The sequence below is a fragment of the Cydia pomonella genome, chromosome 15 (assembly GCF_033807575.1).
Source record: "Cydia pomonella isolate Wapato2018A chromosome 15, ilCydPomo1, whole genome shotgun sequence".
NCBI classification, from domain to species: domain Eukaryota; kingdom Metazoa; phylum Arthropoda; class Insecta; order Lepidoptera; family Tortricidae; genus Cydia; species Cydia pomonella.
In genome coordinates this window covers 7,337,911-7,365,166 of record NC_084717.1, presented here as the reverse complement: position 1 = coordinate 7,365,166, position 27,256 = coordinate 7,337,911, and the positions used below count along the sequence as shown (strand labels likewise).

At 36.4% G+C, this 27,256-nt stretch overlaps 1 protein-coding gene across 2 annotated transcripts in view; it reads right to left on the bottom strand.

The window, feature by feature from the left end:
• LOC133525690 (semaphorin-2A) overlaps positions 1-27,256 on the bottom strand; it is a 458,429-nt gene that overhangs the window by 47,112 nt on the left and 384,061 nt on the right. For both annotated transcript variants that reach the window (XM_061862038.1, XM_061862037.1), the window contains 3 exons: positions 13,686-13,773; positions 7,718-7,769; positions 7,003-7,065 (listed from right to left, as the gene is read on the bottom strand). In XM_061862038.1, coding sequence (XP_061718022.1) covers positions 7,003-7,065; positions 7,718-7,769; positions 13,686-13,773 — 203 coding nt within the window. The remainder of the gene's footprint in view (positions 1-7,002; positions 7,066-7,717; positions 7,770-13,685; positions 13,774-27,256) is intronic.

The following is a 27,256-nucleotide window of genomic DNA, read 5'->3' as shown; positions in this document are numbered from 1 at the left end:
ATGTTGTATTTGTAGGTATCACTACTCTAGGAAGCACTAAACCATCTAATACGTGCATAACCTATTCCACTCGACGCTGCGATTTCAGATACCTAACGCAGCGGCTCACGTGAGCGAATAACTGGCAAACGCGAAGCGGCGCGGCGCGGGGTGAATCAATCCTTTGACACCTATGGGAATGTCCTACGTGGGCGAACTCGTTGTGAACGCGAATGCCGTTGGGCCGCCGCGCTGCGCCGCGTCCCATTCGCGAGTTATTCGCTCACGTAAGCCGATGCGTAATATCGGAAGTAACGCTCTGTCTACATGTCGATTCTGACTGCTTAATGATGAAGCCTATGTGCTCGTACTGCTTAAACATTTACTGTGGTGCGAGTATTCAGAGCCCATGATTATGTAAATTCGTGCACAACATAAATATTAAAGGGGGCATTAATATTCGGACCATCAGAAATATGCATTGTAGTGGATAAACACTGCTCCACTGAACTATTGCTGGTTACTGCAAATAATTGTATGCTTAAATGTGTATGTGTCATTAATTAGACTTGTCATTTACATTAGAATGCAATTGGTTAAATATTAACTGCAAAATAGTTTTGTTACAGTTACAGTAATATCGTAAATTTTTGACATGCTTTTCCGTCTAGGCTGCTGGCTGGTACCAATTAGAAAATTACGATATTTAGTTACCTATATTGCAATATTGAATGTTATGATTGTAACATTATGTAGATCATAAATTTGTAATGAAACATATCGCCCGATATACCGATATCCAAGCAAGTTAGCCTTCAAAAGTTTGCTTTATAACCACTTACACCAAGTAGAAGTAAGACGCTAGGTAAACCTTAACGCACCTGCAATTGTATGTATATGTATTTATCCCTATATTCGTCTATATTTTTAGTGTATTCATAGTAATAAGGTATAACTTATATTTCGTAAGTATTTATGAAGGAATTATGATTCGCTCATAATCTAGTTTAAGTTTTTTTTTCTCACTGCACCCATTTTGACGCATTTCTGTTTCACTCTAGTTGACTGGTAGAGAGTTATTAAGTCCGCCTGTTGTACTTTTTATATATGAAATACAATTGTAAATAAATAAAGAATCTCTATACGTAGTTAATTATACGCGATATAATAGGTATTCACCAAACCCGTTGTCTAAACAGCAATGCTTAAATCGTCTGCAATAGACGCAAAGACCTGTGATGATGATGAATCCGTATTCATATATCTTAGAATCAACCGTTATATGAATGAATGAAATACAAACTAGTGGCTCATAGATAAATAAAATAAATATACACATCACTATATTTTAAAACCAAACACTACAGATCACATTTTGGTTGCGACGCATTTCGTAACCCCGCAGTGTGCAGTGTCAGTGTGTAAGATATTTAGATATATTGTAGGTATTGGATCGGTGAGCTACATCTTAGGCTCCATAGTTAGTTTCCATCAGGTAAAACGAGAGCCAATAATAACAATATTAAAAAACCCCAGCCCTCAACCTAAAATTGTAAACGGTCTAGTTAAACGTAATGTTTTTAGTTTAATAACATTAAAATTTATGTTTACGCGTGTTAAATTAATGTATAACGTGAGCATCATTTGTCCAAATTGTAACTGTATAACTTAGATACTTCTTATTGAAAGTGAATATGTAAATCTCTTAAATTTTGTATATTAATATGATAGATATGCATGATCTATTAATATTTTACTATTTAATTCGTAAATTCGTAAACGAAACTTGATTGTAAAATTAGTTTTACAGAGAGTACATTTATTCGATAGCGAAACGTGACGTACGCGTTTGCTTTAAGTCTCATTTTGTATGGGATTTAAAAACAGCGCGCCAAGCCAAGCGGGACGTTTTGGAAACTCAAAATCCTATACGAAATGAGACTTAACGCAAACGCGTACGTTACGTTTTGCTATCGAATATTTACACTAGGGGTACATGTTTCGTTTCTTTTTGACATCTGTGAGAAATATGTTTTGAAGTAGAAAATAAAAGAATTGAAAGCATTTACGAGTATTGTTATTTCTAACAGGGTTGTGTTTATTTGTACCTTTTAGGTTAACTTTAAACGAGTTCTCGTTTTTATTCTATCTTAAACATTAGGTACCTATTGTTAGTTCGTAGAAATTCTAAGTGATGAAATCATTCAACGTAATTAAATCATTTTTTAAGCCAAAACACAACTCCAAAAAAATGGCCGATAAACGACAACTAAGCTATTTTTGACAAAATATTATCAAACACAAATCTAGTTTAATTTTAACGTTTATTCTTTGCAAATCCTTTTGCACAATCCAATTTCAATTTTCAGTGGCACAGCGACAGTTCATAGAACCAAAATCCATTTGAGTCTGTCAATCCTAGCTCAGACGACGATGAAATCGAAATTTCAGTTTTTAGATTCCCAAGTGAAACCGCGTGTTTATTAAATGCTAGGGGGCTTATTCTCAAACATTATTTTTATGTATTAATGTCGAAAACATATTGGCATGAATAAATCAAGTTATATTCATGTAGCATAGAGAAATAAGTAAGCATAGAGTGTACACATCACACATCATACAAAAATAAAAACCTATTTATAAACTTAATAAGTATTTAACTTATTAATAATGCCTTTTACCTACCATACCATAATAATATTATCATATAATAATATTAAGTTGTATGAACTTAATATTATAAAGTTAGAAAACTCATGTATGGAGTGAGCACTATAAGCTTACTTAATTCTCTTAAGCTATCATGAAGTATAATCTAAAAGCATTTCAACATAGGACCAAACAAAACACAGAAAAAAAGTACGTACCTACATGTCTTTATTTTTTGAGATCGCTTAATCTCTAAAGGAAGTTAAATTTCTATTTCATACGATAGCAACACGAAATGGTCTTAGACATTAAAATCATCCTGAGTTATTGGCCGAGCGATAGCGAAGGTCTCTGTTTCGTTTGGGGAAAACATGCTTTCGTATGTCCGGATGTTCTCCTCTACAGGTCGCAATTCTCAATCGATTCGCGTGAAATTTTGTGAGCAGGTTCGATGATTAAATATATATTTTTTTCCGATTCAGTAATTGGATTTTTTTCAAAATGGCGGAGCGTTTATTCAGTTTTAAGTTATGCTCGCAAGGTCTACAGCTCACATAGCCACTTGTTTAGTATTGTAACGGTTGAGATGTCGATATTTTATAACTATATTTTGAGATTAATGCTTTCTAGCTTTTGACGTACACTTTTAAGGTTTTGAGGCAGTTATGAAACGATGACGTTTAATGTTTTGACATTCAATTAAATTGGTATTATATAAGGATGAAGTTTTCATATCTGAATAAGTACATCACCAGATTGGTGCGGCCAGGGGATCGGAACTAATTTTCCCCACGTCACCGAGAGAGCACGCGCTGATATTCTGACACACGTCTCGGTGTACCCACAAATGAATTTCCACATTTCGATTTAAGCCCTTTTGAAGTCCATTTATTGATGAAAGATTGGATTTTCGTGTTGCTTGCTTTGATATACGCTTTAATTTGCTTGTGCAGATTTTCGTAAACATCGTTCAGGTCGCTCGACTCCAACACACACAGTTCGGTATAATCTTTTTTTGGTGGCTTTTTAATCCGTTCCTTCAAAGATTCACATCTTTATGCCAGAAACCATGGCTATATAACGGCAAGAATGAAGAAGAATTGAAAGAAAAATTACCGATAAATTCATGTTAGAACGCTTTTTCTAAGTATCAGTTCTCAAACCCCCAGTAGACAAAAGTATTTTATTAACGACTTTGCAAAATTATTAGTTATAACGTTATTCTATTTAAGAAGCTTCTCGCTCACAAGAAACCAAATTAATATGTAAGTGGTTAGTTACCTTAGAAAATTCTGTTTAATAATTAATTACCTGCCTGAAGTCCGCCCGGCCCTTATTAAGTAATTAATCTGCCGTGCTGCTGGGCACGTATATATTCCATGTAAGAAGAAGACCCGCGTGTATTCAACACGTGTACTTACTTACCTTGGATTCGACTCTTGGGGTAAATGGAAACACAGGCATTTATGTTATTTAGAAAATAAAACAGGGGGTGGTAAGTCTATTATAAGGATGTCTCTGCTTTTAATTAGTTTTTTCGTATTCATTAACCGATTAGTCAGACCCTAGTTTTTCCTGAAATTAAGCGAAGGCGCATATTTGATTTATTAAATAAAAATAATACAGTCTTAAAGAGAACGGGATCATATTTTTATCTTAAGGGCCTGTTTTAACAATACAATACAATGTCCAAGTGTTAGATAGCTAATTATCAAAATAATTTAAATCTCAAATAAAAATTCATGCAAAACTTAGCACTTTATCTACCAGTTAAGCTTATTTGAAGATTGTGAAACGCCGACTATGACTTTATTCGTCAGATTAGTGGCAAGTAGCTTATTCAGGACTTTACTTGAACATTGTGAAACAGGCCGTAAGTGTAGTAAATTAGTCAGAAATTCTAAAGTATAGACGATTTATACACAAAATGTGTTCATCGGCAGAAGTAAACAGTTATAGAGAGGCTTTATTTCTTCATAAAAAGTTCGGCCACACTTTCCTTTGTACGCTAGAGTTGGCAGAGCAAGTTCCAGAAAGATTGTTCTCAAGTAATTATCGGATTAATATACTTGGAACGTCGAGTCGTTGTACTGACGTGAACAGAACTGTTTTGCGCTCGGAAACAATCAGAATTAAGCAGAGAACAATTAGGCCCACGTCTAAGTTTCTTTTAACGGCACTTAGCCGGGAACGCTCGCATAACTTCACTCCCAACTAATACCTTCGATTGGTCCATTTCGTTAATTATTCGCCACTTCCTACGTAAGTAGATTTACGGCCTGCTTTTCTCGCCTTTTTTCCGCTCATAAGATTTTTACTTAAGAAAAATCGAGTGGCGCAATCTGAAAGCGAATTATTTTTCCATAATGGCATTTGTTAGGAATTTTACGTTGATTTGCATTGCTAATATTGAGTACAGCCCAACCAATACAAAGTGCTTCTACGAATTTCAAATGTTAATTATTAAATAGAGCTAATGACGTGTGGTGTCACGTTGATTATGCTTGTCACGTTATGCAATTAAACATACAGTTGATGCTACAGCAACATGTATAGGTATATTAGGTACGTAGGTACCTTTCGGTAGACACAAGCAATATAGTACATATATGTAAAAGCGTCCAATATGATTACTTTAACCGCACAATTAAACTAATCACCAGGAAACGTAATGGATTCCTTTGTTACGTGACAGGATCAAGAGCCGCCCTTGTATTATGACACGCGGTAAGTGTAATTGACAAAGACAAGCGAATACATTTGCATATTACGACGCGCCGGGAGTGTCAATGGTGGGAAAGTGCGTCACGTAAAAACCGCGGCTGTTCCCGTCGTAAAAAAGTATAGTGAGCCAAGATTTTGTCCCATGAATGCTTTATATGAAAATCCCAAGTTCTCTGATTTACGTAGCAAGTGAATTTTCCTTAATAGCGTCACAAAGAAGAGAGGAGTTAAAACAACAAGCCAGCGGCCGGCAGCCTCACGGAATTTTGCCGACGGCATTTTTCCAGCCCTTTTCGTGTTACAACATCGTGTTTAGAGAAAGGAAAACTTGCCGACACCGAGAAAGTTTGATTATAGCCTTCACGAGTGGCCGTTCCTTCTACGATCGAGGTGATAGACTCAGGGATATTTCTTTTTTATGGCCCTCTTTGATACTAATAAAACAAATTTACTTTTTTCGCCATAGGAAGAGTTTGAATGGGTAGCATGTGGTCTATAGCTTTTCTTTCCCTATTGTAAAAGTTTTGACCTTTTATTTGGGAGCGGGTGTACGTTTCTATATCACGGGGACATTCAGTTGTCGCAGTAAACTTGTGAATTTGCTTGTGGCACTTTTTGCTTTTTGCGAGGGAATCATTTAGAGCCGCACGGGGTTTTACTGCTTACTTGCTTACTTTATGTATATTTCGCATGAGACGTTCCATTTCTGGTAGCGAGCTTTATGACTTTCTTATTACATATAACTGCGACGGGGAGGTAACCAGGGCAAACAAATGTTCAACCCTACACGTTTATATTCAGCACGATAAGGTTTCACAGCGAGTTTAAATAATCATCTTGTGTAGTCAATATAACTATTGTTATTTAATATACAGGAACGGTAACTAGGAAAGTCCCTCAACATAAATGGCTTTCTTACCCTCTTCTTCTTTCAGAAGGCTTTTGTACCTCGAAACAAACATGTCACAAACAATCAAATACCTAACGCGATTATCCGAAAAAAAACGCGGAAAAAATGGAAAGAGCTCACGAAAATACAGCTGCGCACTCAACCGTTAGAATCGTTCGCACAGTGGGCATTATCGAATTAGTCGATCGTGTAGCGAGGCAACTCGCAATAATCGCTCGCCCGATCCTCCACTTCCAGACGCGGTTTAACCGCTAGGAAATAAAACAAATATTGCTTTTGCGCAGCGATTGTAAATCAAAATTAACGGCCTTAATATAGCGGGGCGGCCGCCTCTAAGCTCCCGCCGTGAAATATGCTCCGCTCAATGTTAAAAACGGGATTAACCCTTGATGGAAATAGTGCTAGTCCACGCCGTCGCCACGCAGCCTCTAATTGATATATTATAGTTTATGACTTAGAATTTTACATTATTTTCAGAATGTAAAAGTTTTGTTTTGAACGCATAATCAGAATTAAAATTGATTCTGAAAAAGGATAAGTTTTTGATTAAAGTGAATCGTTCTCCGCGTTCTTGAGTGTAATTAAAATCAGTAACTTATTTATGAAAGTGAACAAAAAACAACACCTACAATACTTATCTTATACTACCTATTTCGAATAAAAAACACAACATTGCCAGATTCGGATTCATAAAAAGTTTAATTTAAAGGTACAAAACGATCATAAAATGCAATATTTACCTCTGATTTCCCTTTAGACACGCATTGGGCCACGTTGCTCGGTTCCAGGTTTATAGAATCTCGCTGAAAACAAAATAAGGCATATTAGTATTTTTCTTTTTGCAATTTATTAATTTATTGAGGTTGCTAGGTACACATTCGCCTGGTCTTAAAACAAGAAAATTTGAACGAAATTGATTGATGAGATTTTATAAAACAAATTAGGTACTTAAACTAAAAGTTTCAGGTTTATTTTTTGCGCTCGACTGTTTCTTTTACAAGATAATGTAACAGGAGGCTTATGAAGTTTGACACGAAATTTGCCAAAGTTTTTTACTCCTAGGTATAACGTAGTTATACTTAAATCTAAAAAACGCCGGGCTAAGGATTAAAGTTTTGACAAGTCTATTAGGCATTCAGGCTTACGTAATCGTTCCAGACCTATTTTCTAATAAAATATTCTCAAAGTTTGACTTCTCATTGGAATAATAGTGAAGTTTAAGCTATTTCCATTTTCATTTACATAGCGAGGACATTTTAATTCATGCAATTTCATTAAGAAACCTCTTATAAGACTAATAGTTTTTGGTTGTCTGGCTCGTTTACAATTATTTGCTATCGTCAACGCATGAACCACGAGTATTCGGATGTACCTATTACACATAGTTCGCGCGCCGTTTAAATGAGTTTACGTGATTTTTAAAATTTGTGTGCGACTTTGTTAAGCAATACTCACTTCGCAATGGGATGCGCTGATGTTGTTCATGTTCAGTCGATACAGTCGGTCCCTGGAAACGACACATTTATTAATAATAATAAAATTACCAGCAATTTTAACGCAATATCGAGACTATTACTAAATGGTTACTAAGCACATTGAAGTTTCAGAATATCGCAGCATTATTGTTAATTGGCTACGGCGTAGGCAGCGTAGCAGATCGTTTCGTTTGCTCGGTTGCTAACAATTCGTAGCACTTTAACATATGCCCTCGGCCCGATTCGAACATTAACGGCCTGATCTTTAAAATACGTCAAAATTTTCATAAAGATATGATATGAAATGGATATATCAAGGTCAAAAGTGACGTTTTTGGCAGAAGTTCCACATACTGCGCAATTCAGCTGGTCCTATAAAGGAGATTGGAACCATCTCATATTGGAATGACGTCAGATCCATGTTAGATCAATATCACATTATATTGTTGGAATTGGACTGCAAATTGCGATGAGAATTTATTAATTATATTCAATTCGAATACACCTAAATATTTTTCAGTACCCTGATGCAATATAAAATTAGTTTTATTATTATTTTTTAAATATTTATTATGCATACGCATCATAGGTATATTTAGTTTATAAGTATTTTTTCTGTTTCTTATTTAAAGTTTAATAAAATATATGAAATAAATATTCAAATACCTTTCAAAAAATTTAATATTTTATCCGATGTTTGAACGAAATAAAATTTTAAACGAATTTATATCGAGGGAATCAATGGTTAGATTAAAAGCACTCTAAAATAATTATTTTATAAGTATAAGCGCAACATCTAATAAAAAGAACATACTCTAAAATTACTAAATACTTAAGACTTTTCGAGGGATTACGATATTATTCACTACATTGATAAGTGTAAAATAACTACTTTGTATCAGTTGGAGACTATTTTTATAATCTATTTTAACGTTCATAATAATATTTTTATTTATTATATAATAAATATTTAAATAATCCAATAAAACAAAATTACAGAGACCTATCAGCATGACGGGCTAGTAAAGTTCAAATCGCAGTCCGCGCATGATTACGAACTAACATCCAACTATAATGGAACGCTTAAAGAAGATCGGTTTACGACAGAAAAACGCCTTTATTACCTTCGTGACACACACGATTGACCTACATCACCCGTTATTATTGCATTACCAATGTAATCGGACCCTACCAATTTCAACGGCGCTTGTTTACTCTGGGTAAAGCAATGAGCTATTTATAAATGGCAGGGGTCTGAGTAGCTTGGTTAGCAACACATACATGGCAGCTAACAAGTTAAATCGTTTTGGCGTAAAAATGATGAATCTCATTAAAAATCTAAGGAGTTTTGAGGTGTCTACAAGTACTTTAGTGAAACAACCGGATCTGATAGATGCTCGTTTATTACTGGTTTTTGTACATTACAAGTAGCCGCGCCTGTGTGCGCGCGGACGCACACATGCAAATACACCACATTTCTCCACCGTTAATTGTAAGACCTGCCAATAGAATAAACAATACATCAGTACTTAACACTACATAAGGTGTATAATAACTAACACACACATAACTAAACCACATAATAACATTAACACTTGTAACTAATATTTTTATCTCTAGGCCTTAAATTCGGTCTAGTAATTGTCGGAAGCGGCGGCGGCAACCGTGCGTCGGCGGGCGCGGGCGCCACCTCCGCGGCAGGTGCGACCGCGGCCTCCGCGGCCTCCGGAACCACCGCGGCCGGCGCGCGCGACCCCTCACGCTCCTCTACTTCCTCCTCCTCCCCGGAAAGCCCGGTATCGTACTCATCGCTCACTACGTCACGCGGCTGAACATCCGCCTGTAGGGGACTGTCAGCCCGGAGGGAGGATTGCGGAGGGTTCACGCACGCCGCCGGGGGCGCGGAACCAGCCGGAGCTGGCGGCGGCTCGAGCGGTGGCGACCACGAGTCCTCGTCAGCCCCGGCATCCTCGGTTTCATTAATAACGTCAAATTCACCACCTGTATACATAAGCATTTGATCTACGTGGCGTCTACATACAGTATTTTTAGTATGCACATAAATCAAAAACATTCGGTTACCAATTTTATTTTGAATAGTGCCTAAAACCCAGATCTCTTTTTTTTCAGTAAACCATTTAACCCATACTTGATCCCCGATATTGAATTTTCTACAATTGTCTATAACACATTTGTCAATATTGTCTTTAGTTTTATTAACATCTGGTATCACAAGATCTAGCCGTGATCTTAAATTACGGCCCATCATCAAACTCGCTGGAGTTTGGCCCGTAGAACAATGGGGAGTATTACGGTACTCGAATAATAAGCCCATTAGTTTATCCTCAACTTTTGACTTATCTGTTTTATCTATACATTTAATCATCTTTTTACATGTTTTCACAGAATTTTCGGCCTGACCATTGCTGGCCGCGTGATAAACTGGAGAAGTGACGTAACGAATGCCATTCATTGCACAAAAAGAATTAAATTCGGCCGAATTAATTTTAATATCATTGTCGGATACAATGACATTCGGTACGCCAAATCTGGAAAATATTTCCTTAAGTTTACATATCAGCGCTCGAGTAGTAGTACCTTTGTCCATCAAAAGACACTCTAACCATTTGCTATATGCGTCAATGACAATTAGGTACACTTTCTGATGAATAGACATGTAATCGATATGTACCCGGTACCAGGCAGACGGAGGACGCGGCCAAGGCGCGGGAGCGGCGCGGGGAGGGGCGGCGCGCACGGCCACGCAGGCGGCGCATGAGCCGATCCAGCGCTCGATATCGCCATCAATGTTAGGCCACCACATCTTACCGCGCGCGATGCTTTTCGTCTTGACAATACCTAAATGTCCGGTATGTAATTCACGTAACAGCTGATCTCGAAATATTGTCGGAATAACCACCCTGTGACCACGGAAAAGAATACCATGATCTATTTGTAAGTCGGCTTTGCATCTAAAATAAGGTACAATAGATGCACAGCTTATCTTTCGCGGCCAACCGAGACTCATATACCTAAAAACTTTTTTTAGTGTAGGGTCATTTCCGGTAGCTTGTCTTATTTTATCAGCTGTCACGGGAGTCACACTGTCGTCTAAAAAGTTTAAATAAGACACGTCATCGTAATCTTCGTTATGCTCATCATTGTTCATGTTAGGCAACGGCGCACGAGAAAAATAATCAGCTACGAGATTATTCGCACTGCTTATATACTGAACCTTATAATTATACGCTGATAAAATAATTGCATATCGCTGTAGCCGGGAAGCGGTCATGACAGGAATGCCGCTATTTTTGCCGAAAATGGACAACAAAGGCCTATGGTCGGTTTTTAAAATGAACGGATCTTGCCTGCCATATAGATACTGGTGGAACTTTTTAACACCAAAAATGATGGCCGCGGCTTCTTTCTGAAGTTGACTGTAGTTCCTCTCGCTAGCGTTGAGCGCGCGCGAGGCGAACGCGAGTGGGAGCTCGGCACCGGTTGCCGGGTCGCGTTGTGCCAGAAGGGCACCTAACCCCCCAGGTCCTGCATCCACACTGAGCACTGGCTGAGCCTCCGGGTCAAAATGAGCCAACACGCGCTCAGAGCCTAACTCCCTTTTGACTGCCTGAAACGCCTCCTCCTGTGAACGTCCCCACTCCCATTTTGCCTCCGCGCGCAGTAGTTCGTGTAACGGACTTAACATGTTCGATGCGTTCGGAATGAAACTACGGTAATAATTTACGAGTCCTAAAAAACTCTTTACCTCCGTTACATTAGTCGGCCTTGGTGCCTTATGAATAGCTTCCACCTTTTTTTGAGACGTTCGTAAGCCGTTTTTATTAATAACGTAGCCTAAATAAGTTACACTACTACCTAAGAAAACACATTTCTCTTTCTGTAACTTTAAACCTGCATCACTAAACCTAGACAAAACCTCTCGCAATCGCGCCAAATGAATCTCGTTCGTCGGTCCCGTCACACACACGTCGTCCAACCAACAGCTGACTCCGTCAATACCTACCAACAGTGACTCCATAGCGCGTCTTGGACTGCTTCTTGGAAGTACACACTTTCTTGAGGTGTCCCTTTTCACCACACAGCTGGCACCGGTAGGACTTATATCGGCACCTACTCTCGTCGTGGCTCCTCATACCGCACACCGAGCAGGTCCTCGCCTCGGGGTCCCGGCGGCCGGCGGACGGCTGCGCGCCCGCCCGGTACACCGGCTCCTGCTTCACGGCCACGGCCACTGCATCGGCGCGTGCCTTCTGCGCGCACTCCGTCTGCTGTGCCAGCTCCATCGCCTTCGCCAGCGTGAGCGTGGTGGCGTCCTGCTCGAAGAGTCGCTCGCGCTCCTTGCCGGCGCGTAGCCCCAGCACGAACTTGTCCCGCAGCAGCATGTCCAGCGAGTTTCCAAACTCGCAGTGTACGGCGAGTCCTCTGATCCTAGCCGCCCACTTCTCGACACTCTCCCCCACGTCACGCATAGCCTCGTAGAATTTGGTCTTATCAGCGAAGGTACACCTCTTCGGAGTAAAATGACCGTCGAGCACCCTCAACAACTCGTCGTACCCGACCTCTTCTACCTTACTCGGGTACACAAGGTTCTTCAACAGCCGGTATGTATCGTCATGCAGATGTGTCAGTAGCACTGCCTGTCTCATCTCATCTTTAATTTGGTTTAAAACAATGAACTGCTTCAAACGACTACTGAAAATTTCCCATTCTTGGGTGTTATGGTCAAAATGACTTAAATTTCCGATAAAAGTAGTAGCCATTATAAATAACAATTATTTTAAATACACACGCGGGTAAGTCACGGATCGTCGCCAGTGAGGTGTCTACAAGTACTTTAGTGAAACAACCGGATCTGATAGATGCTCGTTTATTACTGGTTTTTGTACATTACAAGTAGCCGCGCCTGTGTGCGCGCGGACGCACACATGCAAATACACCACAAGTTTGCTTTGCTCTAATCGATTTTATAGTAGGAAAATGAAATCTCATGTACTTACAGATGCAATTATTTTGGTAATGACTCATGTTTTCAGCGTATGTTTAAAAAAACTTGCGTAAGTTCTGTGTATAAAATCTTTTAGTCTTGGAAATATGACTCCTATTATAATCTCTTGTCTTATGTTTCTCAAAATCTTAATCATAAATCTCGCAGTATTCGCGTACCTACTTATATATACCTAAATCACAATTACACGTAATAATAATGTGCTTAGAAAATTGTGAACGTTTGTTAAAGAGAATTTACGCCTGGAGCTATCGAAGACTCAATTCACTAACAAGTTTGAAAGAAATTAAAGCAAAGACTTAATTACTATAATCTATCTAGTAAGAAAAGTCAAGACATAAAAGACTTGCGTTTTATAACACTAGAAGTAAGAATTATTTTTTAAATTTTATTTGCATAATTTATTCCTTTGATAACAGGTAATTCTAGTACAACATTAATTCGTGGTACAAATTTGTTTTAACCTTTCATGAAGGTTACTCGAAAATAGTTTGTCAAATAAATCTTGCTTAAAAATTGCCACAAATGATAATTTTACTTTTGTGATGGATTTATGATTTATGAAAAAGTAAACTAATTTACCAGTTCGCGGAGATATTTTGATATTTTTCTATAGATTTTTTCATATTTTAAATGTACTGTGAGCTGTCAATTATACGTTTCTAAGACATACATTGTATTGTAATAGAGTGATGATAGATGTCATAAAATGCTCAATAATAAAACACAATGCTGTCCCATAACTTTCTGTTTTTTTGGTAACATTTTTGGTTGCAGAAATGTCACCTTTGACTAGTGTCATTTAATAATTTGTATAGTGTTTCTGCATTTGAGTTTCAGTTATTCAGTATATATCAGTTAACTGAAACTCAAATTGGCCTGATAGTCACTTAATACAATAATAAGTGCAGTTGTAACTTACATAGCACCAACGTATAGGGTGTCCCTTTTCGAGTCCATGAAGAACGTTCTGTAGTAGAGTGTACCGCATGTAAATTCCCGGACATGATCTGTGGACAAACGAAATAAATTGTTAATTTGGGTGTTTATATACTCGTAATACGTTTTGTGATTTTGTCACATCAGAATACATTACAAATTGCACGATTTTATTTGTGCATATTTTAAACAAACACTTAAGAACACACGTTTATCATTAATTTGATTAACGTTTAATAATATACGTAACTAGTATCACCTAGATTGATTTATGTTTTTCATTTTAGAACTTTGAATATGACTGAAATATTTATTTATTGTCAATGAAAATAAGTCGTCTCCAATCCAATCCAAGATTTAATAAATAAGGTTTCGTTTCTAAAGACTACGTTTACACCATTTACATGACTTGCATGTAGCGCAGTGAAAAAAAAGCAAAAAAAACACGATAAAAAAAAAAAACATATTTATGTTTTAAGCCTTAGCTGGCCAGTATTAAATTGAATCGCAGCGAAAAGGTTTTTCAAACTACACTATATTTATTATTTACAATATAGTACAAATCCTTTTGCGTATTGTGAGTGACAGTGCACCATTTTCAAAATAAATGTTTAGCTTATGTGTAGGCAAAGTGGAGGCATGTGTTTTATAAATAACGTATTGTTCAGTTCTTAAGACAGGTCACGTTCTGGGGTCGTCCAGCTCCTGTGCTGAAGTCTGTAGGTCGAGGAAGGTCGAGGCTAACCGAGACACGTACCAACGAACGAATGTTTGCTCTCCAGTAGATCACACACAGCTCATGTTTAAGTAGAACCTTTGAAACTAATAGATTACCCACAAGAACTTAACAGACTTAGAACTATTTATAAGTTATCTCGACTTTGTGATAAACCTAATATATTCGTACAGTTCATTAGCGAGAGTTCAGACTCCTTGAGATTGACTTGACTAAATTACTACTAAGTACTATTGCGCATATATACAGTGAGCAAACATTAAATATATTATTTATACACATTTTAATGTTCAGATAGTTTTCAACGAATGGTTTTATAATATCGCTTAAATTAAAAGGTAAACCTATCTCACGCAAACGTAGCACACTAAGAAACCATATCATTTAAAGATATAAAACTCACAACAGCCTATTAATTATGAACACTAGTAAGCTGTACCTATAAATCGTAAGAGTTACTAGATGAATGAAAATATTTACAAATAAGATTTTAACCTTGGGGACATTTTTACGGGCCTTTTGTGTGTACATGTCACACCAATATTCACATTAGATAACTAGGAAATCTTTAGTTGCCTGCTGTGCGACATTTTAACTTACAGTCAATTTGCAATCGAGCACAGCGCGACCAGTTCCCTCTTGGCAGACTTTTTAAACTGTTCTCCTATTTGCGCGCTCGGCGCTGCCGCCTGATAGAATACATTTTTCACGGCGCCGTCGTCTGCTCAGCCATGCAAGTTTCGACTGTACCTTGACGAGACGCAAAAGTATATGTGCTCTTTATAAATTCACTAGTTTTCCACTTCGGATGTCCCTCGGGTATCTTTCTTCTCTACGAGAAGCCGGCGTTATTCCGGGTTCTGCTGGTATTTTTCAAGGGCCGAATCAGATTAAAATAGAAATCTTATTCAGTGGCTAAAGTAGGTTTGGCTGCAGCGTAGAAAGGGTTTAGCTTTGATCATAGAATTAAATATAAAATTCTGATTGCTATGCGTCTAGACATATAAAGTTTAAAGCAATCTAAGTTGGTTAAGTGCCCGCCAAAATTGATAACGACTCCTATTGCATCCGTGCTTTCTAGGAATTTATATAGATAAGTTTTCGAGAGAATATTTCGCTGCTCAGAATAGAGTTTGAATAGGGAATGCAACATCGGCAGTAGGGAATAGTCAGGTGTGGATGCAGGAATCAGTATTGCTCGCAGACGCGCCGTAGGGACAGAGTCGGCTGCAAGCTTGTTGTTGCATTTGCATACAGTGACGGCGATGTATGCGGCCGTATGTACGTATGCTAACGCAAGACTTGCCTGGAGACGTTGATTGGAAAACGGAGTAAGCTTAGTTTGGGGAGCGCTTCAAGTTGACTTATGGATTAGCCACATTTTTAGCATTTAAGAAACTTGCCATTTAGACTCGCGTAGCTCCGATATCACACTTTTACTTTGAAATATACGTACAAACAGCAAATAAATACAAAGTGCATAGTACTATGTTATTCTTTAAGATTGGAACGTACGAAGACAATATTGGAAGAATGGAAATATGCACTAAATACGTGCAATATGGCACTAAAGAAATAAATATAATAAGAACCCAAGCACGTTTCTTAATAACGTGGAAATTGCTGTGATCTGCGATAGACTTAATAAAAGTTCAGGCAATGAACTAACACATTACTATATTAGTCGGATAGACAGACATATGAAATGCATTGTCTTTTATGAGCTCGTTATATTATATGACAGCGTTATTAGTCTGCCAGCATCCATTAGAGACATCAATATGTTACTAGTTATGTGTTGTTTACGTGACAAAGTGAACGGGATGATTACATTGAGGTCATTAATATTTATTTCTTAGGTATTGTGTGAAATAAAAAGAACAATTAAATTACTATCTATTTTAATGACAGCAGATTTAAAAAAAAACTAATTATACTATTATAATTTGATTGATACTAACAGTCCTATGACTGACATATGTGTGACGATGGCAAATTATAAAAATAATGCAAATGAACAATCGCTTGAACTTTTAAATTGAGTATTAATAATTGTAATTAAGTATTAAATGCCTACGTTTACGAAAAAAAAAAGATTAGTACCATGAAAACCCAAATAATTATTTTATATGCTAATAGAATACGTATAATCGCATGGAAAACTGTTTTTACTGGGAAAAATAAATAGTTCGCAATTTATAAGAAAACATGACGTATCGGTCCACAGTAGTTTCGTCATTTTATTTACTTGATTTTACTCTGGGTGACGCTTAGCGACTTCTTTAAATAAATTCTGTTTTTGACTAGTAATACTCGTAGTGCCAATGTTACTCCCTTATTCATAAACGTCTACTGAAGTTGACAAGCCGCTAATAATCAATTGTCCCTTTCCCACGTGTTGGTATGATGGAAAGGGACAAACGATTATTAGCGGAGTAGACGTTTATGAATAAGGGGGTTAGAGTATTAGATTAATAAACTAGGCCTAAGTAAAAAAAAAATCCTTTCCAGATCTGCGCAAATAAGATTAAATAAAATGAAGTATAAGAAAAAGTGTGACATTTAAGTCCTCCTTTATTTAAAAAGACATCGTAGCGTCTCGATTGCAAATATTTATGCGGATGCAAGTGTAGTCTACATAAATAAATAGTAACTATTGTAGTACATTATTTAACAAATTGACTAAGTCCCACAGTAAACTCAATAAGGCTTGTGTTGAGGGTATATAGGGACCTAAACAACGATATAATATATAAATATTTATAAAATTAAATACAAAGAAAACCCCCATGACTCAGGAACAAATATCCGTGATCAGCACACGAATGAATGCCCTTACCAGGATTTGAACCCTGGACCATCTGTTTCATAGGCAGGACCCACTAGGTCAGACCGGTCGTCCATACTCCATCGTCCATTACATACTAGTCCTATTAACGGATGTTATCAAGCATCGCAATCGTTACAAAACGCCTCTAAGAATAAGAACTTGACCCCTAAAGTATCTCCACGTTTAGAGGTTGTAGAACACAGCGCCAGAGTTCAAGCGGTGACATTGTTTAAATGGATGCCTACAGATTTCAAAGTTATAAGGTGCTCTGCAACCTTTAGAAATAACTTAAAAAGTACATTGTAGGAGAGGCTGTAAAACTGTTCAAAGATGGACGAGTGAGTTTGAGTTACATAGTGCTTTTCACGACTACTGCGAGGAAATAAGAAAACATTTGCATTACGATAAGTAATTTAATAGAAATTAATATTTATATTGGCGTGATGACAATTGTTGAAAGAAAGCGATGTATTTTTGCCAGAAACATTTATATTTTCTTCATTAGAAAAACTCATTTTTATAGCGTAGTGTTTCTTGTATTTTTTAGTCAAACAAAAATTTACACTATCGAATTCCGTAAGTATTTTCCGATCCCGCCTTTTTTACTTTTTTATCACTTTTAAGAGGTGTTTTTCTGTTGTTTGCTTTAAACCAACTCTATTTTTTTTACAATTATGGCCTGGATGCGAAAAACCGACTCTAAACTTAGAAGCGTTTTTGCTGAAAAACCACAAACAGCTACCAAAGTAAAAATGCCTTAAGCGTGAACTGAATGGTTTAGTGTTTCTTCTTTTTAAATAAGTAATTGGTCCTATAAATATCCTAATTTTATTATTGAAGGAAAAAGTTGCGCCAAAAAAGACCTTTTACCATCACCAATGACAGATGATGATAACAATGATCACCAATGACAGATGATTATATTTTAAATGTTATTTTATTTTAAAATCAACTCATATTAATATAATAAATTAAGATTTTAGACTTTCATTAGAAAAATGCTGTTATGACATTAGTGATTTTTAATGACTAAGTACGTATTATTATTGTTGCTGGCATTTATCTAATGCTAATTATTGTATTATTATTTTAACATTATTTATGAATTTGCTTTGGCTGATTGTTGAAATGTTTAATGTTATAGTAGAATTTATTAACTGATTAATCTTGTGGGTATGCGTTTTTGTTTATCCTTTTTATTATTTTATTGTATAGGTACTATAATTACTAAACTATATGTACTATACTTTATATATTAATTGTATATATATATGTATATTGAATATTCGAACACGATGTAAATTGATCTTGAATAAATAAACTGAAACTAGAGTCTGTTTTTTTATTCCGTAGACTAATATGACGTTTCATATGTAAGACATGACATTTTTTAGCACCACATGAAATGTCATTTGAGTCTACGGAATAAAAAAACAGAATATAGTGCAGTCCGCTTTCGTGATCATACAAACAAACAACTATATATAGAAGGAAGCGCTGGTGGCCTAGCGGTAAGAACGTGCGACTTGCAGCAATCCGGAGGTTGCGGGTTAAAATCCCGGCTCGTACCTTCGGAACTTATGTACGAAATACTTAACTAATCCCAACAATGCCTAGTTTACCCTCTGGGTTGGAAGGTCAGATGGCAGTCGCTTTCGTAAAAAAAAACTAGTGCCTAGGCGAAATCTTGGCATTAGTTGTCAAGCGGACCTCAGGCCCCCATGAGCCGTGACAAAATGCCGGGAAAACGCGAGGAAGAAGAAGAAGACAAACAAACAAGTATACGTCTTCCAACTGTCAACAGACGCCAATATCTAACCTTTTAAATCCATTGGATAAAAATAATCTCAGTTAATTAAAGTTTAGTATTTAAACAAGCAGATTTAATGGAGGAATATTAGGAGATAATCGTAGTAAAAGGAAAAGGTCAATAAAATAACAGAATTGAAGAATCTGTTTTGATTATGATTCAGACAAAGCAATGGTTTGATTATGACTCAGAGCCAGATAACAAAACATGATGCAATAATATAAAAAAAGTGATTTCAATGACAAAAGTATCGAATAGACTGGTTTTGAAACTTTAATGAACATGTAATTTCATTGAAAAAGTAATTACATAAATATAAAAGTTGTAGTAATATACAATTTTGTTCATGAATTTAATAGCACCTATTACATATCAAACTATATTTTAATAAGTACTTTAATCTATTATTGACTATTTTTCTATCAAAGTATACCTAGCCGACTGACATTCACGTAATGGATTCTTGTACGTATATTCGCTAGCATTGGGCGTCCGCATGGAGCGTACATATTTGAGCACGGCCGCCGCTATCTTTCACTGCGGCTGTCAGAATCATATTCGGTGACGATGCATTTTTCATCATCCAATCCCGCACGATGACAATGAAGTAAGAATTGTTTTGTATGATATGCCTTTCAAATGGCGAGGTACGTGGCTACGGCATAGGCTACGTAGCGCTCGTAGCGGTTTGTGTTCTATAAAACGAGTTCAAACGCTGCGCGTGGTTATTGGGCTGGTTGGTAAGATATATTTTATATAACAAATCATATTGTTGATAATTCAAATATATTATAAATATTACATAATAGTTTGCAGAGGCTGCTTAACTAAAATAACTTCGTAGCGTTTGTATAGGATTATATGCCTGCCGCTTCGTTTGGTTTACTTTTATGCAAAGAATCTGGAGGATAACCTTCTCAATTGTGTTAACAAACGGATATACCCAGTACTAAGTTTGGTGGGAATCGAGTCATATGTGCACATCGCTCTCATAATACACAATCCAAAACAACACGTTCCTGTAAACCTAATCAACACAGACACTTCGCAACCGCACTGCCTCATTTCGCGGTGAGCTCAAAGCGAACGCAATCGCCGGCTAATCAGTAGGCAGTGGTCTAGTAATAAGCAAAACTATAATTACTCGCCGCGCTATCAAGATCCGAACACACGCGAACAGTTTAGACCGCGACACGACAACGAAACCACCCGACCTGACAGAAGTAACCTAATGCTTTGTTTATATTTTTTAGTCTAAAGTGGGGGAGAGTACGACCAATAATATTACGGATACTGTAGTTGTATTCATTTCTAGACGGTATTCATTTTAAATATAGCTTGCTGGTATTAGAAGATAATGAGAATACAAGATAATTTTTGGCAATGAGAAGATGGAAAAACCCAGTATTAATATTGGTGACGATAAAGAGGTGATAGAATATGAGACTAAATTAATTACTTAAAGAAAATTACGAGATATTTTTTATATACAGCTTCGTTTATGTTTACATACTTAAATAACAGTCTTCAGTAACAAAACAGGAAAAAAATATACGTATTAAAATTATTTTTCCCACGAATATCCACTAATCTTGAACAAAATAAACATGTTTATTTATATTTACCTACATTTAGCTACATGTTTACCGACCAAATCCAAATTAACTGCCATGAATACCGCACTATTATTTATCCAAATGAAGATTGCTTGTCGTGCTTACAACAAATAAAGCAAACAAAGCGATTTTGTTTCAAATTAGGGCAAAATTCCTTCTTTGACTTTACTAATCTGATTCGTAAGCCTGTGAAAACTTTTGCCATTTTTCGGACTGTGAAGGAAACATGGCTTCATTGGGGTAATTGTTTTATCGCATGAGGCAACACCGGCCAGCACTGCGGAGCGCACAGCTGGAGTTCAAAGGAAGAAAGTTATAATAAACCGTAGCACGCTCCACAGATCGTATCGCGCCAAATTATTTTGGTCAAGGATAGTTTAAGCAAACAACGTTCTCTGTTTCGAGGGTATAACAATAATTTGTGAGTTCCCCACTGCTTTATTGTATAATTATGTTTCGTTGATTGATTATTGATTTATTGTATAATTATGTTTCATACACACTTAATGGTGTTACTGAATAAATAACTGAACTGAACTGAACTGCTTCGAATATCCTATGCGGGTCACACCGCCCGGTCTCTGTGGAGTAGTGCGCTTTATTGCTAGTTAAAATAAAACAATGTTGCTTTGTAGGTAGATCACTCGTACCTTATCTGTACAAATAATAAAACAAATTCTCTGAAAGCCTGTTGCCAAGCTCTAATTTGTAACTGATACTTCAAAGGAACAGAGTGAATCATTTAGTAAATTAAACGAACCTACTTCTTTGAAATATTGGAAAGGCAAATAAAATTATAGCTGTCTAATTTCAGATATTAGCAACAAAACATAATATTTCAGACTGTTGTATGTTTTTCTATTGGAATACTACACTTTATAAAACAAAGTCACCCGCCGCGTCTGTCTGTCTGTATATTCGCGATAAAGTACTGAACAGATTTTCATGCTGTTTTCAGCGATCAATAGAATGATCCTTTAGGAAGGTTTAAATGTATATTTTGTTAAGGTTTTATGTATATTGGTTGAAATAGCTATGACGATGTTTGCTAATGATGTCGAAAAAAAAAACCGTAGATAACCGGGGCGGATCGCTAGTACTCAAATAAATATGTTTTATGTGATAACAAAGGGCATACACTGCATTCTCTGCTCAGAATTAAGACACGAATTAATAGAGTTTACCTTAGAATACACGGCACAGGAAGGGTTTCCAATGTTTTATATAATGTTACACATATCATAAATACGATACGTTATTTTAACATTACGTAGAATACACTTAATACAACAGCCATGGTACAAAAAACAATTATCGTAAAAAAAAAAACAATTGGAATCGTAACGATAATCTGAGCATCGGCAGCCGTTCACACATCAGTCACAATCCTCGTAAATATCGTGACATCGGCAACGGCGCGTTTCCTAAGCAAAGCGTGCACCATCGTTTCCCTTGATGGATTACATGGCGATTACCGCCGACAGGAAATCCGCGTATTTTTCATTTGGCAATTGTAACCGTAGGTAATGGGCCCGATATGAAAATATCGTTCTACACGGCACCGATTAGATTAACGGCACACAATTGGCTTACATGGAAACTTGGCCCATTAGCCTGCGGTGTTCTTGCCAGGTTTGGAATAAGCGGAGGTAATTGTTTTGAAGAAATATTTGGGGTGATGTATAGTTACTTTTTTATTACGAGAAAAAAGTGGTCAATCTTTTAAAATACTATAAAAGTTTATTTTAAGTCTGAATCTCTACGTAAGTAAAAAATATATATACTATAACAAGAAGAGTTTTTTTACTCTAAGGGCTTATTTTACAAAAAAAAAAACGCATCTTGGTCGATTTGTTAGATAAACTCGTTGAAAATCTATTGGCTCTGGTATCTAGTTAATTGTAGGTATTATAATAGCTGAAGCCGTTACCATTCAATTGATAGGGGCGTAATTAGCCTCTTTTGTCCGAAAAAATGGTTAATTTCAGTTTGTTAATGTGTATGCCTTTATAAATAATTTTACTGCAGTTGATGAATCAAATACTTGGAAACTCGAACTATAAAACTATGTAATCCCAATTGGTCACGATTGATCTCCATTGCATTCAAATTGGGTTCTATAGTCCGCACCCACCTGATATCATCGATAGATATCAGTAATGATCGCTCCAATTGGCAACAAGGGGGCAATTCCAGAATTAAATATTGACTTGTTATTAGATTGTTTCATGCGCATTTGTTTATGCTAAGCTAACGAATAAACGAAGTGAGTGAGACAGATTAAATGCAGATTAAATTGAAAGTAAATACAAACCCAAAAGGAATGATGGCCCAGGTTTTCGATAGCAAGTACACCTCGGATTAATTTAGAGTTATCGCCTATGTCTTTACCAACAGCATGAACGAGGACTATATATTTTGTATGCTTACCTGTACTATGCTCCCAAAGGACAAGTTTAAAGTGCTTGTGCGAAATGATACGGGTTTGGCAAAGGTAATAAAGGGCGTAGATAGAAATGTGAATGCATATTTTATTGACGTTGTTTCGTTTGAAAATTTTAAACTCGTTTTGTTGTAGGTGCTAATATTATTTATTTTTTTGATATAAGGTGTTACCGTTTTAATAGATACTAAATGACTTTAATAACAATAATTAATCTAGATATTAGTCGTATGCCTGCTTACTACTTCAATACTTTATAACATTAATACATAGTATTAAAATAATTAGCGTGAAGTATGAGTGTTTTGTATTCAATTATATACATTAATATGCATAAAATATTAGCTAACATAATGTATAGGTACATTATTACTGTAATTTTCTTTTTAGGTACTTATTTTATTTATTTTAGGTATCAGTTATTTGGTATTCAAAAATAAGAACACAATATGCAGTAAATCTGTTGAATATGGAGATACAAACAGAGCTTCGGGTAATATTTTAAGTAGATCGAGTTATACAACCCGGAATATATAATCACAATATTAATTTATTTTTATCATAAATGTACTGTATGTACCGTCTGCTTAATGTACGTGTATTTTTTCTATTGCTCTAATTCATTCGTGAACTACATATTATAAAAACGTACTGTTTTTTATTTCCTGCTACCCTAAGGTTGCCTGGAAGTGATCGCTAACAAAGATAAGACCGCCTGTTGCTACCTTTATTTAGATTATAAATCTGTTTTTAAATTTGTTTTCTTTGTGGTGCAATAAAGAATAAGATGTACTTACTTACTTAATATGTTATTAAAAGTCGGAATATTCATAATGTAGCTTGAAAAATGTCTTGAAACTGTCACTTACGGTCAATCTGTACCCCTAGCACGAGTGCGCCGTAGTAGTATCTCGCTAGCCTGATCTAGTCAAAGTCATTTCGTCTCGTTGAACAGAAACTTTATCCTGTCCGTCGGCCACACGTACCATTCACGGAGCTGCGATATAAGATTTGAGTCACGACCGCGAACACGAATTCGAAGTGAGTTAGCGAGTTAATCGGTACACGTGTCGAGATAATGTACTGGGCTGTTATTCCAATTTGTTACCGAACGCTGGCCAATAGAATGCTCAGGCAAACGTATAAAAGTACGCTTTTCTTCTTACGCATCTAAACATTGAATAGTGCTCTGGTATATCTGACTGCTTAGTATGACTTGCGTTGTCGCTGTCGACTTCACGCTTGCAATCGCGCTTGACATATGGAGTCACGCGCGACAACGCGAGTCATGCTCAGGGGTCTGAGAATCCGACTCGTTTAGAATACGCACGGTAAGCAATAATAATAGGCTAGATGACAAGTTTTTATTAATGGTATCAGGCCATCAGTTTATCTATATGGGAGCTATTGCATTAAAGCAATACAAAAGTCTGAAATAATAGAGAGTCTGACAATCGTACTCTTTTATTTTATTTTATTTTATTCTAAATTGTAATTAAAAAAAATATTGTTATACGGTTACTTCACTTTTTACACTTTTGAGCCATTTTAAATTGTGAATTCTATGTATCACGTTATTTTATATGGGTGCTTGCCTGAAATAAAATCAATTTATTTTATTATTTATTTATTTTTATTTTATACATGAAACGCTTCTAACAAAATGGTGGTGTGGACGAAATCGATAAAAAATACTCGGTGTATTCAAGTAACTGAAAAACACGTCTTTGGCCCATGATCTTATTTTATAGGATTTTAGATCTAGCTGGTAAAAACTCGTATGTTTTGTACAAGGGATATCAAGGTGCTAAATTACGTCGAGAAGAATTGTTGATGTCCTTAGCAAGAGAATTAGATCTCCCAATCTTGAAACAACGCGTATATAATGACAGACTACCAATAGAACTGCGAGAAGCAATTAAAAGAGTTTTGGGAAACGATTAGCCTAAATCTCCCCTCAATGAGCACCAGTCTTTTGGTTTTAATTTTTTTGTACTTAATAATTTATAAATAATTATTGATATTGTTATTAAGTAATAATTAATCCATGAAATGTAAATATAGATTAAATGCATACTGACATGCATTAATTATTTATAGTAAAATTTGCACGCCGTAAGTCGGCAGACTTGTGCTGGACTAATATTTCGATGTAACATCTGTGTTAACCATGATTCTAGCAAATAAATACAAATACAAAATAATAATAGTCCTTCTAAATATTGAAATTCAGTAAAAATTAAGCTTCTTTGGTTATGAAGTATTTTTTATGTAATTAAAAAAGGATGTATTCATCTAACACGAATAAAGGATGACTCACGCTAGACCGGGCCAGGGCCGGGGCGAAGCGTCATTTTCTATGACGGCTGATCGGTGATCACGTGGTGCTTTCCATAGAAAACGAAGCGCCGAAAGCCCCGGCCCCGTCTAGCGTAAGTCATCCTTAAATGCCCTTACCGGGATCCGAACCCAAAACCGTCGACTTCATAGGCAAGGTCACTACCCACTAGGCGAGACCGGTCGTCATACTTCCATCAATATTGGTGTGTACTTATTAAAATTTTAAATCGAGAATCTACTTAAGTTAGAATGCTGCCTAAATGTTAAAAATATCGGACAGTAGTTCGTTTACCTAGTCTACTTATTATATTGGCATCGAGTGGACAAATATACTAACTTTTTATTAGCCTTTAAAATATTATACAATGTTGCCTAAAACTTTATTTGTACCTAATAAATCGGTCCGTTAAACAATTTACGATAATAAATTAAGAAAGTTTTTACAAGTCGACTCGCGGGGCTTAATCAGCTTTTATGACCTTAAAGAAAAAGCTAATAAGTAACAGAAAATGTTGTTAAAACATAAAGTAGCTCTCGAGGCAGCGGGTAATTCAGCAGAGTCGATGAAACTTAGGAGCGATTAAACCAGTGTCGTAAAAGGAAACCGAGTAATCTCATATGAACCGTAATAAAGTATTAACGCGACCCCGCCTTCAGCTCACGCTTAAGGGACACTATTTTGAAAAAACACAGTATGACCATTTCGTTTCTAATAATTATGATTAGACAAAAGTATGTACTTTGTCAAAACCTTTTTAACAACATCTCAATATTCTCAGTTCTCGGCCTCTGTTGCCGAAAGCAACATCGAGATCTCATAGAATGAGAAATATCGATCTTGAAGTATTAGTAATCACCGTCCCTAAACCAGATATTGGATATTAATCACTACCTACTTGTTCAAATCCCATTATTCAATAAATCAATTTGTACGCCATGTAAGCACGCTGTGTTATTTAGTACATTATACGTTAATATATGTACAAATAATAAGTTACCGAATATCACTAATCCTAATGCGACAAATGTCAAATTCAATTAAAATATCAACATAAGTATTGACAAGTTTCTTTAGAATAAGCCGATTTGTGTCCAATAAGTAGTACGTAGCTTTCCACTCAGTATTTTGTTGTACACTGAACTATTTAAATTGAAGGCCCATTTCCTTGCGTGCGCGTGTTTGTTTAATTAAACTTACCTACTTTTTCATAAATATTACACGTACATTTTAACTTGTAGTGCTATGAAAAGCAAAGAATTTATCGCGTCATAACTTGCTTTATATCTTATCTTATAAACTTGGCTTTTACGGAGATTATTACTCACGCCAGCAGGTGAGAATAAATTAATGTAAATATTAATTAGGCGGTTAGACATCTGGCAGTGTTTAATAGGAAGCCACGCGGCACGAGGTGTTCCATAAAGCGAGCCTTCTCGAGACTGACAGATTACCTGAATACCGCCCTTTACTGCTTATTAACTTCACTTTATGAACTCACTCTGCTCTGTGCCACAATTTCGGAGATGCATGCTAGCAATTTATAACTCCCGTATTACGTATTTACATAGAATTAACGAGACACCGCGTCCTGAATTAAGCAAATACTCCGCGAATATTGATCTCAAGAAACACGGAAAATGCTCAGATAAAAAGCTAACAATATCGTAAACATTCTTGCTGCTGTTACGGAAAACTTCAGCGATTTAAAAGTGAGCTACATTATTCGCTCGACTGAGGCTCCGGGTATTGGAGACCGATATTACGACTATACTTTCCGT